Source organism: Grampus griseus (assembly GCF_964374135.1).
Source record: "Grampus griseus genome assembly, chromosome: 4".
Taxonomy (NCBI): domain Eukaryota; kingdom Metazoa; phylum Chordata; class Mammalia; order Artiodactyla; family Delphinidae; genus Grampus; species Grampus griseus.
Window position 1 is genome coordinate 24,491,038 of NC_138997.1, and position 13,059 is coordinate 24,504,096.

At 40.1% G+C, this 13,059-nt stretch overlaps 1 protein-coding gene across 1 annotated transcript in view; it reads left to right on the plus strand.

The window, feature by feature from the left end:
- The window catches only part of SMAD1 (SMAD family member 1), a 76,992-nt gene that overhangs the window by 26,123 nt on the left and 37,810 nt on the right, over positions 1 to 13,059 (plus strand). The window contains exon 2 of the mRNA XM_082653276.1: positions 3,940 to 4,517. Coding sequence (XP_082509402.1) covers positions 4,118 to 4,517 — 400 coding nt within the window. The 5' untranslated portion in view covers positions 3,940 to 4,117. The remainder of the gene's footprint in view (positions 1 to 3,939; positions 4,518 to 13,059) is intronic.

Here is a 13,059-nt window from a genome sequence, read left to right on the forward strand (position 1 = left end):
TTTCTGTTCAACGAAAATAACGCCAGCTTCAAAGCACTGGTAAAACTCTTTACCTTACAAAAGGAAACAACGGACCCGCTACAGCCTGTTGAATAAGTAAAGCTCCACACTTGGCCTTCTGATTCCTTCAGGGAGCTAAATCATTCATCAAACATTTATTGAGACTCTGATATGTGCCAGCTACAGGGCTAGGTTCCAAAGCTAGGAAGACAGTAAGATAGAATTCCTGAGTCATTTTCCTCTAGTGAAGAAGTAGCTATAGACATGCACAGCTGTATGTCTATACCACAAAGTAGCTATAGACATGCACAGTTTGCTATGATAGCTGTTCATAATTATTATCCCTTTGAGTTCTGAGGATCAGTAATGATTTCCCCCTTTTATTCCTGTTATTGGTAATTTGTGCCTTCTCTTTTATTGATTTATAGGTTTTTTTAGAGGAATATCTTGATTTTATTCGTATTTTCAAAGAGCTAACTTTGATTTTATAGGTTTTCTCTCTTGTATATATATATTTAATTTTTGCTCTCATTTCTTTTTACTGTCTTTAGGTTTAATTTGCTGTTCCTTTTTTTTTCTTTTGATACATAGAAAATTAGTTTTCAGCTTTTTTTCTTTTCTAATATATGCATTTAAGACAACCCATTTCCTGCTAAGCATGGATTGAGCTACATCTTACAAGTTTTGATGTGTCATATTTTTATAATCATTCAGTTTAAAATATTTTCTAATTTCTCCTGTAGTTTCTTTTTTGACCCATGCATTATTTAAAAGTGTAATTATTTTCAATAACAATACTTTTGGCATTTATTCTTAGTTATACTGTGATCAAAGGACATATTCTGTATGGTTTTATTCCTTTGATATGTGTTGAGATTTGCTTAATGGCTCATGTGGTCAGTTTGGATAAGCATTCCATGTGTTTTTGAAAGTAGTACGTATGTTATAGTTGTTGGGTGCATACACGATTGAGTCAAGTTTTTAAACATGTTGTTAATCTTCTATATCTGTTGATTTCTGTTTACCTGTTTAGTCATTTACTGTGTTAATCTCCCACTAAGATTGTTAATCATTTTAATTCTGTCAGTTTCTGCTTTATGTGTTTTAAAACTGATTACTTGGATAAAAAATTGGGATTGTGATGTATTTGTGGTGGATCAACTCTTAACGTTATGAAATGTCCCTCTTTTATCCTTGGTGATGCTTCTTACTTTACGGCTTCTTTTGCCTGATACGATAGCTGTGTGAGCTTTTTTGGTTAGAATATGAATAGTATATTTCTTTCCATATTTTTTTTCTTTTGGCCATTCTCTGTCTTTATATTCGACGATATGTGTCTCTTGTAAGTACAGTATAGTTAAGTGGTGTCTCCACCCCTACCCCAGTCTTTTGCTTGGCAAATTTAGTCTCTTGATATTTAAGTAATTCTTGAGACTTTGAGGATTAGCTGTGAATCTTACTGTTTTCTATTTTTCCCATCTATTATGTGCACTTTTTTCCTTTTTCTTAAGTTTTTTTGGATTAAACATATTTTAAAAAATAATTCCATATTTTTAACTCCTCTATTACCTTTTTGTGGTTTTTAAATTCTTTCAGTTGTTTGTTTATTATGACATGAATTCATAACATATCAACAATACTTTAATGCTTTACCACAACCTGGGTAGGCAAGGACCTTAGAAATCTGACTTCATTTACCCCTTCTGCTTTATTTGTTATGCGTTTTAATTCTGTATTCTAAACACCACAAGACATTCCTATAATTGTTCTGTAAAGTCAGTATCCTTTTGGAGCTCTTCGTTCTTTCCTGCAGTTCCTTGCTTTTCCCTTGTGCCTGAAAATTCCTGCTGGAAGCCAGTTCTCTCAGATTTTGTTTGTTGGAGAGCATATTTATTTCACAGTCATTTTGAATGATTTTTCTCCACTAAATATAGAATTCTGAGTTTCCAGCTTTTTATTTGTAGGCTAAAGATGTCATTTCACTGTCATCTGGTTTCCATTGTTTCTGTTGAAATGTCAGCTGTCAGCCTTATTGTACTCATTTTGAAAGTATTGTGTCTTTTTAAAGACTTTTGTGGTAGGGTTTCAGCAATTATACTGTGATATGACGCATTAAAACTTGTGGATACCTTTCCGTCTCTCCTTCTTTGGATTTGTAGGCCTTCATGAATCTGTGGCTAGACATCTGTTGTCACTTTTGGAAAATCTTTGGCCAGTATCTACAAATATTTCCTCTCTCACAGTTTTTCTCTCCTCTTTTCCCATCATCTTGTTCCAGTCTAGTGTTAAGATGATTCTATTAAGATGATTCTAGGCTGTGTTTCAGTGTTTGTAAACACTGGTCCATTTCAGTTTTACCCTTGCACACTAGGGCATACCTCTTCAGGGGTCTCAACTGAAAGTCTGGTATGTTTACCAGGCCCTCAACTCCATTTTTCTTTTTTCTCTTTTTTTCTCTCCTCAGCACTGTGAGACTACTGAAATCTCTGTTTGGTTCTTTAGCCTCTTTCTGCTTGGCTACTCACAGCACAGGCATTGGCAACTAAACGCCTTGAGAAGAAAAGCAATGAAGAGTGTTCAGCTTATTATTTCATTGCTTTTCACAGCTCTCCAGCATCTTGGCCCCTCATGTCCTGCGTACTTTGGTTGCTCTTTGATACATTTAAAAAGTTGGGGGGTTTTTCCCCTGATTTGTTCATTTGTATTTTATTCAGCTTTTATAGTTACTTTGGGGAGGAGGTTGGTTTGATACCTGCTACTGAATCTTAGCCGTACTTGGTACAAAGTTATCATCTTTAATCTTTTTCACCGTTTGTGTTTTTATCTGGTGAAGAGTAACTAGAAAGTTTAAATGAGACAACTTGACAAAAGTATTTGGTACAGTATGTGTTCACGTGCTTCATTCCTTTCATGTAAATAAAAAGCAAATTTGAAAAAGTAGGGGGTAAATTTCCTACCTGACTTGCCTGATAGCCCATAGGCATAGGCTTGTTTACTGGTTTACTGAATAAATACCCTAAAATGTTGCTACATTTACATAGTGTAAATATAACTACCTTTTTTATAGCGTAAGACATACTTGAGGAACAGCCCAAAATAGATGTTAAGACTATTGCATTTTTATTATTTCCTTTTGCTTTCAGTTTTTGTTGATTGAGGTGTATTTTGAAATATATATCTTAGAGCCTATAAATGAATCTAAATATAAAACATCACAATATCTGTTGAGAACTTGAACTTTTTTTGCACTAAGGGGTCTGTTGCTTCTATCTCAGAACTCATGTAAACAGTAACATACTCCTTTTTAAAGCTGTATCTCAGTTTATTCATCTGTAAAATGGCAATGATGGTACTACCTAGTTGAAAGAATTATTTAAAGGATTAAATACTGTGTTAGTCTGCTTGGGCTGCCATAACAAAATACCACTGACCGAGTGGCTTAAACAGTAGAAATGTATTTCTCACAGTCCTGGAGGCTAGGAAGTCCAAGATGAAGGCTCCAGCCAGTTTGGTTTCTGGTGAGGGCTGTCTTCCAGGCTTGCAGACAGCTGCCTCTATGAAGAAGGCCTTTCCTCAGTGGGTGCACATGTAGGGAGGGAGAGAGAAATCTCTCCCTTCTTCTTATAAGGCCACCGTAGGGAGGGAGAGAGAAATCTCTCTCTTCTTCTTATAAGGCCACCAATCCAATTAGATCAGGGCCCCATCCTCATGACCTCATTTAATGTTAATTACTTCCTTAGAGGCCCCATCTCCAAATACAGTCACACTGGGTGTGAGGGCTTCAACGTGAGTTTTAGGGGGGGACATAATTCAGCCCATAGCATACTGTAATACATAAAAGTGCTTAAAATAGTATCTGGCCCGTGGTAATTGTTTAATAAATTGTGATTTTGTGCTAGAGATGATTTTAAACATCTTTTTCCCTTTTTTCTTTTCTAGGTGCTGACTTTGGGTTACTTTTGAAAACACTAGGAATGGTGATTTCTACTTTTCAGGACCTCAGCACGAAGAAGCTAAGGAGAATCCTATGTAAATAAAGTGAAACCTCTTCTGCTCTCCTTTCACATTTGGGGACGTCTTTCTTTCTCCATCCACAAGGAGTGTACGTGGTGCCATCATGAACGTGACAAGTTTGTTTTCCTTCACAAGTCCAGCTGTGAAGAGACTGCTTGGGTGGAAACAGGGTGATGAAGAAGAAAAATGGGCAGAGAAAGCTGTTGACGCTTTGGTGAAAAAACTGAAGAAAAAGAAAGGTGCCATGGAGGAACTGGAAAAGGCCTTGAGCTGTCCAGGGCAGCCTAGTAACTGTGTCACCATTCCCCGCTCCCTGGACGGCAGGCTGCAAGTTTCCCACCGCAAGGGGCTGCCTCACGTCATTTACTGCCGTGTGTGGCGCTGGCCTGACCTTCAGAGCCACCATGAACTAAAACCACTGGAATGCTGTGAGTTTCCTTTTGGTTCCAAGCAGAAGGAGGTGTGCATCAATCCCTACCACTATAAGCGAGTAGAAAGCCCTGGTAAGTGAGCCCTTTTATGTTGATGCGTTTAGCAGATTTGTATTGTTTCTCAAAATCATTCCTTTCCATGTTTTTAGTTGTAATTTTCAAATATTAGGGGAAAAGTTACATTTGTCCGCCCTTGAATATGTCATACGTTCTAACAGCATAGTCTCTAGTTAATCTTATTTCTTAGGAGCGGGGCTGTGAAAACTGTTATCCCGGTACTAATACCTCTAACTTGTAATAAATTGTTTTCTTTCTAAATTTATTCTTTATGTTTCCCTTTGGCTCTGTGCATTTCTCTAGACAAATTTAGCTATGATTTTATTGTGAGGGACAGGAAAGGAAAGAAGCATGGCATTACTGTCTACCTACTTGAGGGCAGTTGCTAGTGACTTGGCAACTTTATCCTTAAAAATAGCAATTTTTATCATCTCCAGTGGAATTTCACTATGGCATCTTCCCTGTAGAGGATATGAAGGAATTATGTTCTGCTGTGGAATCATTTGATACTATTACTTTATAAGATATTTCTTAGTTTTTACATATATGACCTTGGCCGGTGGGCAGGAGGAGAAGCACAGTAAAGGATACACTTCAAAATTTACTTGGTTTTGCCCTCAAATTAGAGTCCACATTCTAGACAGTTGCATCAATTGGAAAGTGATCAGGCAATCTCAAGACCCTAGATATCTCATCGTCAGATTGGAAAAATTTTGTTGATGGATTAGTTATTAATAGCTGTTGGTTACCAAGGGTTCCCAAATGAGGCTGTGCGTTAGCTTCACGTGGCTCCCCCCCGGAAATTCTGATTCTGGCCTAGCCTGGTAATCCGTGTTTTTAACAGGTACTCCAGGTGGGGCTGATGGGAGCTGTTGGATTGGTGTTTGGGAACTACTAAGCTAGATCCTGTAATAACATGGCTCTCAAATAAAAGGCATTCTGGTTTCTTACGGAATATTGAAGAAGAGTTTAAGGACTAGGGAATAATAATAATAAACATCTTTGTATCCACCACCCAGTTGCCTTCAGTAACTACTGTCCTGAATTTGATGGTTAAGTTTGAAGTTCATCATTCCCATGCGTGCTTTTATACAGCAATTCTGTATGTGTTTGAATCCTTGACAGTATGTACTGTCAATTTTGTATATTTAAAGGTATTATATAATGATATCGGAGTATCCTTCTACAATTTGCTATATTCATTCAACATCATTGATGTGTGATTTCTATATTACACACTTTAGGATTACCTTGTCAAGGCCTGTGAAAAATCCTCTGGAGATTTTATTGGAATTTCATTGATTTCATTTGGGGAAGGATTGATATAGTTCTCTTCTTGAGCGCAGTATTTTTGTAAATTTATTTAGGTTTTTTTTTTTTTTTTTTTTTTTGCGGTACGCGGGCCTCTCACTGTTGTGGCCTCTCCCGCTGCGGAGCACAGGCTCCGGATGCGCAGGCTCAGCGGCCATGGCTTACAGGCCCAGCCGCTCCGCGGCACGTGGGATCTTCCTGGACCGGGGCACGAACCCGTGTCCCCTGCATCGGCAGGCGGACTCTCAACCACTGCGCCACCAGGGAAGCCTTATTTAGGTATTTTAAGTTTCTTCCATAAAGTTCTTGCACATCTTTTCTGAGATTTATTTGTAGGTAACTGTTTGGGTTTTATTGTATCCTTTTAAAAGTTACATCTTGTTACAGTTGTTCATGGCTAGGACTGTACTTGCTTTTTTCCAGCGATCTTGCAGAATTCTCCTTGTTCTAATCTAGACATTCTTTACTGCTTGTCACACCCACTGTGATGTAAATTTTAGTGTGTAATATGTACAAACAGGATTCCTTAGGTACTTGGTTTTTAGATCCCCATGGTAACTTTAAGAGGTACACGGGGAAGATTCTAATCCCACTTCACAAATGGTAAAACTGAGGTCCATATAAATTAAGTGATCTGTGTGTCAGACAGCCAAGGTTCAGTATTGAGAAAACACTGATGGATACATTTTCTCCCGCCACCCCTTCCTCCACTCTGCTCCATTTCATCTTACGCTGCGGCACACTACAGAGAGTATTCTTTGAAGATGCGCGCTGTGGCCATGTAATCTTCCTGCTTCCCATTGCTCTTACGCACAGCTCTGTGTTCTGGTCTTCACCCACCTCGCCAGCTTCTTTTCCCACCTTCCATGCTTCTTGTGCTTGAGCCATATGGGGACACTCAGTGCACTCTTCCTCTGTACCTCGTTTCTCCTCCCTCTTTGCCTAGTTCACTCTTCTTTATCCTTCAGGCCTAAGCTTAATGGAGGCCGACTTTGCTGAGAAGCCTTTGTTGATACCTCCTCCCCCCGCCCCCCCCCGCCCCCTCCCCCCGCATGCCTGTCTGTGTTTCCCATAGTAGCAATTTGAATTTCTTCCTGATGTTCTTCACACTTATATTTGCCACTGTTAGTCTTCCTTGCAGGATAGTAAATCAGGCTCCATGATGGCAAGGACCATGTTTATTATTAACATCTCTACATTTAGTAGTGAGCATGGTTAAATACATTTTTGCTGTTAAATGAAAATACTTCTTTTAGTTTCTCTGTATGGTCTTTTTGTTTGTTTGTTTAGAGATGAGCTTTCAATTTGTTTATGTCCTCCAGCCATCATCTTCCCTTTCGTGTCCATTTCATTGCCGTTACTATCTGACACAGATGGAAAGGATTTTTAAAAGTTAACGCTGAGGTGATTTTGTTGCTCTTAATAATTTACTTGATAGGGAGGAGGTGGGAAACCAGCTAAAACAGGGCATTCTGAGACTCCACAAGTATCATTCCATCCTCCCCTTTAGCCAGGAATCTGGTGAGCCGTGCACAGACCAGTTCTCAAAAACCGTGAGGCCAATATCTGTTGAATTTGAACATATCAGGATTTTCCTTATATTTTTTATATTGTGAAGTGAAAATATGGTGGGAATGAGTAACTGGACTTCTTCCAGAGACCACCGTGAAGCAGCCCCTGCACCATATGGGGAGAAGCCCCTCTAAATCAAAGTGCAGTGGGGCCTCAGCCCCTCACAGTCCCAGAGTTAAGTAGGCATTTTCCCTCTATAATGCAGCATGGAGCACACCTGGTTGTTGTTTCCGTGAAATAGGAAAAAAGGGGTCTGGAAGTCTAAGCTGCGGACACTGCAGCTCAACACTGAATTACTCTGAACTCTGTAACTATTTTACCTCAGATAAAGTATTTCAAAGAGCAATTTAACAGTTTAAGCATAAGATAGGTCTCCCAAACTTGTTATTTTCTGCTAAGGCCCCTTTTGGGATCTCCAGAGAAAACTTCCGCGGAAATTGGGAGGGAGTCTCTAGATTTAGAGCAGTGGTTTTCAAAGTGTGTGGTCCTCAGACTAGCAGCATCAGCATCACCTGGGAACTTTGTAGAAACGAATATTGTTAGATCCTTCCACAGACCTACTGAATCAAACTCTGGGGATGGAGCCAGCAATCTGTTTGGACAAACTCTCCAGGTGATTCTGATTCAGGCTAAAGTGTGAGAACCACTGGTTTAAGGTATCCAGGCAGGTCACGTCCAGCTGACAAGATGAAGTCTCTTATTGAAAAGAGATGCTAATGAGTTACAGTTTGAAATCCTTCATCATTTTTAACTTAGCATCTTGTTAGGGGTATAAAACTGACTTGCTCTTTCCAGAATTTCCCTTCCTGTTGATATTCATCAAGATTAGCATTCTGACACAGTGTGATAAAGGTGTCTTAAAGGGTGTGGAGGAGTGAGGGGAGGAAGGAATGCTTTGTTGTTTGGCCCAGTGGAAGTTTTATAATTGTTCTTTGGGGTATCTTTTACTGTCTCTGTTTCTTTGACCAAAAATAATTTTAATGGATTTAAGTAAACGTAGTTTTTCTTTACCTGTGCCATTAATTTTGTTATAAATAAAAGAGTCTAAACATTGTGGTGGGGAAAAAACCGAAAGTTACAGAAACACTTTGCAACAACTTGTGCTCATCATAGGCAATGATGGGAGAGAGTGTGAGAGGGACGAACCTTCCTTTTGGTGAAAGGTAGTAAAGCACCTTGGCCATTACTGAAAAATGCATCTGTGGGAAAGTAGAAAGTGGTAAGAATTTCTTTTTCTGCAAGTGTGTGGATAGTTACAGGAAAGAGGAAGTGCGTGCAGTTTCTGAAGACCGTGCCCCTGCTGATGATGTAACAGGTGACTGTTTACTTGGACTTTGGGTAGCCTTTAGAGTCCAGGCTACTTATTAGTGGTTGGGTTAAATGGCGGTTTTCTTTTTCTTTACCAAAGCAAATGCTGACAGGGTAAAGTCAGTCATCTCAATGTGGTATGAGAAGGCTATTCAGTTGCTATCTGCCGCCATTAAAATGTCTTCATGGAGACTTCCTGTCATTCGGCCTTTTTTTTCTTTTAATGTTTTTCACGTGGTTCCTGAGAATTATCATCTGTACTTTGAACTTCATCCACTTGCAAGGCCATATTGATCCTGAGCTTGAAATTCTGAGATTTCAGTTTGATCTTTAAAGTAATACCCTGCTGTTCACTTCCTGGTGCTTCTTCCATTTTCAGCAGCATGGCTCCAGCTGTTTAAAATACACCTAAAATCCTCTTCACCTGTTGACCGAATGCAAGTTTTGCCCCTTTGGCTGCCTCAGTCACCAGGTAATTCCTGGCTTGGTAAATTTTACCTTAAGAAGAAGGCCTTAAAATCATAGAAATGGAGAATGAGTTGGTGGTTGCTGGGGGCAGGAGGGGAGTAGGTGTGGCTATAAAAGGGCAACATTGGGGAGGGACCCTTGGGTTGATGGAAGTGTTCTGTATCTTGCCTGTGTCAGTGTCGTGATTGTGATGACGGTCTATAGTTTTGCAGGATGTTACCATTTGAGGAAACTGGGTAAGAGGGTAGGCAGGATTTCTCTTGTTACTTCTTACAGCTGCATGTGAATCTGCCATTATTTGAATTTTAAAAATGGTGATTCCCTGAAAAAGCAGCTAGTGCAGCCTGCGACTCAGTCACATTGAGTGCTTTTCCTCAACAACCGTTGTGTTTTGGCATGTAGCAGAGGTGCTCTGTGAGTACTTTTATATTGTCACACGGAATATTAGACGGACATATACTCAAGGATCAAGATTTAATAAAATTAATATTTAAAAATTTAAATCAAAAAATTTTAATGTGTTTCTTCATGTTGTGAATGTGTTTTTACATGAGCCAAGGATGACAAAAACCTCTATCTAATTAAAGTGCCTTTTTTTTTTTTTAAGTCTTTGTATTAGTACATCCATTCGGAGGATGGTGATGGGTGGGGGGACGTATTGACTTTTCCTTCAAGTTTATCTGAGTGGCTGTATCTAGGAGTCTGGTGACTGACGCTGTAAACCAGATACCAGGATACGATGGTGACAAGTGTTTTGAAGATTTAGGATTAATTAGCAACAATATCAACTACAAAAATTAAAATAAAGCATTATGACCTGTATATTATAGTCAGAGTTCTCCAGAGCAACAGAACCAATAGGATCGATCGATCGATCTATCTATCTATATATATACATACACACACATATATATTATATATATAGATCTTATATATTATATATATACATATATATATTTTATACCTAGATCCTATATATTTAATAGGATCCTACAAAATTTAAATTAATTTATTAATTATCCTATTAATAAGTCTACTATTGGGATTTCCCTGGCAGTCCAGTGGTTAGGACTTGGCGCTTTCCCTGCTGAGGGGCCGGGTTCAATCGCTAGTCGGGGAACTCAGATCCCATAAGCCTCACAGCCCAGCCAAAAAAAAAAAGAGTTTTTAAAAAAGTCTATTATATATTATAGGTTTATTATGGGAGCTGGCTCATATGAGTATGGAGGCCGAGAGGTCCTATGATCTGCTGTCTGCAAGCTGTAGAACCAGCAAGTCTGATGGTGGAAGTCCCAGTCTTAGCCCAAAGGCCTGGGAAGCAGGAGCACCGTATCCGAGGGCAGGAGAAGATAGGTGACCCAGCCTTTTTGTTCTGTTCAGGTGCTCAGCAATTGGGTGACGTCCACTTACAGTGGTGAGGGTGATCTTCCTTACTCAGTCTACCAATTCAAATGCTTATCTCCTCTGGAGATACCCTCACAGACACAACCAGAAATACTGTTTTACCAGCTCTCTGAGCATCCCTCAGCCCACTCAGGTTGACACATAAAATTAACCGTCACACCCTGTGTTCATCATCTACATCTAAATTCCTCTTCACTCAGACATCTGGGGCCCATGTACAACTCCTCAGGAACTGGGTCTGCCAGAGAAAGATGGGCATGTGAGTACAGCACAGTGTGCTAAATTGAATGATAGAAGTGTGGACGGGAGATGCAGCCAACTCTTACAAGCCTGAGAGTGGCCACAGAAAAGCTCGCTGGACTCCAACGCATCTGGACATTGTGTTCCAGCCTGTGTGGTGGTTCAGTTATATAAGTATGTAGTATATTTCATCATACAAAGGATTTAAGTTGGTTTATAAGAAGACTTACAGTAAAGTAGAAAGTATAACTAATAAGGTAGGCCAGGGAAAGCAAATTCAAAAGGAAAGTCAAGACTAAGAGGAAAATTAGCACATATGCGTCCCATGACTCACGATGATACAGATGTACTGCTGTGCATAGTTACTTTAAGTTTGTGATCCTAGTCTGGATGGTTCTCTCCTGCTTTTGGTGTGGGGGAGAGATGTGTATGACATTGAAAAGAAGGAAGAAGGCTTTGAAAGCTGTAAAAGGTAGTTCAGAGCATCTGTGCCTGAGGGTGGGTGGTGGGTAGAGCCACCGAGGCAGTTTGCAGAGACTTCCTGCGGGAGGGATCCTTGGGGCGAGGGCAATGTCCCCTGACTTCGCAGTTGCTTTTCCATAGTCCACTCAGGGCCCCGTTCTCCTGTCCATGTGGAAGTTTTGTTGTGCAAGAGCATTTGGTTACTACTTTTGCTTCTGTCCGAGTTCAAGGGACAGCCAAGTGGACGTGGAGTTTAGATATTGAACTTATTTCCCAAATATTATCTTGGGCATTTGGCTTGTGTTTGATAATTTCATCAGTGTCATCTCAAATATTATTAGAAACAGATGAAGTAATGTAGTCATGTGTGGGATTTTATACCCAGATCTCTTAGTGGATTCCATTTTCTCAAATCCAAGGCAAAATGTGAAGTTTATTATTCCGATCTTTTTTTTCCCCGAGCAACTGTGCCTAGTACATGATTTGGGCAACTGGTTTTGTGTTATTTATTAATTGATGAGCACATGGTATGTTTTAGCAGTTACTATATGTTACTTTTACATAAATTGTAAAAGTACATACATTTCATAAGTTGAAGCAGACATGGAGACCATAATTCTGTGATTTGTTTCTGGGTAGCATTTCTCTATTGCCAGGTCTACTCCAATCTGAAATTTTAAGACCATACTCCATAGATTATACAAAGTATCTTGCTCATACTTTTGCTTTCCTGACCATGATCCTCCACTTCATTCCTTTCCTATCTCTGCAACATTAGGTGGGCCAGAGCAGATATTCTCAGACCTTCTGGATTCACGTAAAGCTCAGCACCCTTCTCTCTACCCCTGCTAGTTTATAGGGCTGAAGGAACACTAGCCGGCTGGCAGCTGTTGGAAACAAAGCACACACACACACAAAACCATGGCTGATAAGCAATTTTGAAAACCACAGAAAAACATTTGTCGTAATAAAGTAGTTCACTGATTGCAATTGTGTGGAAATAATGTTTCAAATCAAAAGGGAAAGCCTGGCTCATGACTTCCAAGACTAGCTTTGGGTGAAATAATACGGAGACCTGTGAGTACTGCTTTTTGGCTTTGTATCCCCGCGTGTGGAAAATCCTCAGTGATATCTTGTCGGTCGGGGAATGTTCTGTGTGATTGTGGTGGGGAGCCACAGTTGACTTGCCCCAGGCTGGTAGTGCCCTAGGCTCTTGACAGACACGGAAAGTGAGAGAAATGGAGGGGAAGTTGGCTTTTGTAATGATCTCAGACTGATTTTCTCGGTTTTACTTTCAGCCTCCTTGGTACTAGCTGTTCAAAGGCTCAAGGAAAAGCCTGGGCATTTCTTTCCCAAAATGTAGGTCCCATCCCCTTGTCTTTTTCCACTTTGAGATGCAAATATTCTCTTGAAAGACCCAGCATCATGCCTGATAATCATGAATTAGCCAAATCGTCAGACCTCTGCCCTGTTATTTGGAAGAAGGAGATTTGTTTGGGGAGGAGATGGGGAAACAGAGTGGATATTTATTTAATTTAAAGAGCAGAGCTGGGGGACTTTGGGCAGCTGGAGGCTACCCTGAGCACTGTGTTAAAAATTGCAGAGGGCCTGGAGAAGGGGAGGACTAAAAAACCCCCAAATTTTGTTAATTTGCTGGCTTGGCTGGGGATTCGTTGCTCTCAGATACTGGTCTCAGGACTGCTTGGAAAGGCTGCATGCAGACTTGCTTCCCCTGCGTTTAGTCTGGTCTGGGCTTCCACCGTGTCAACAGCAGCTCTTCCCCGTGGGTGGG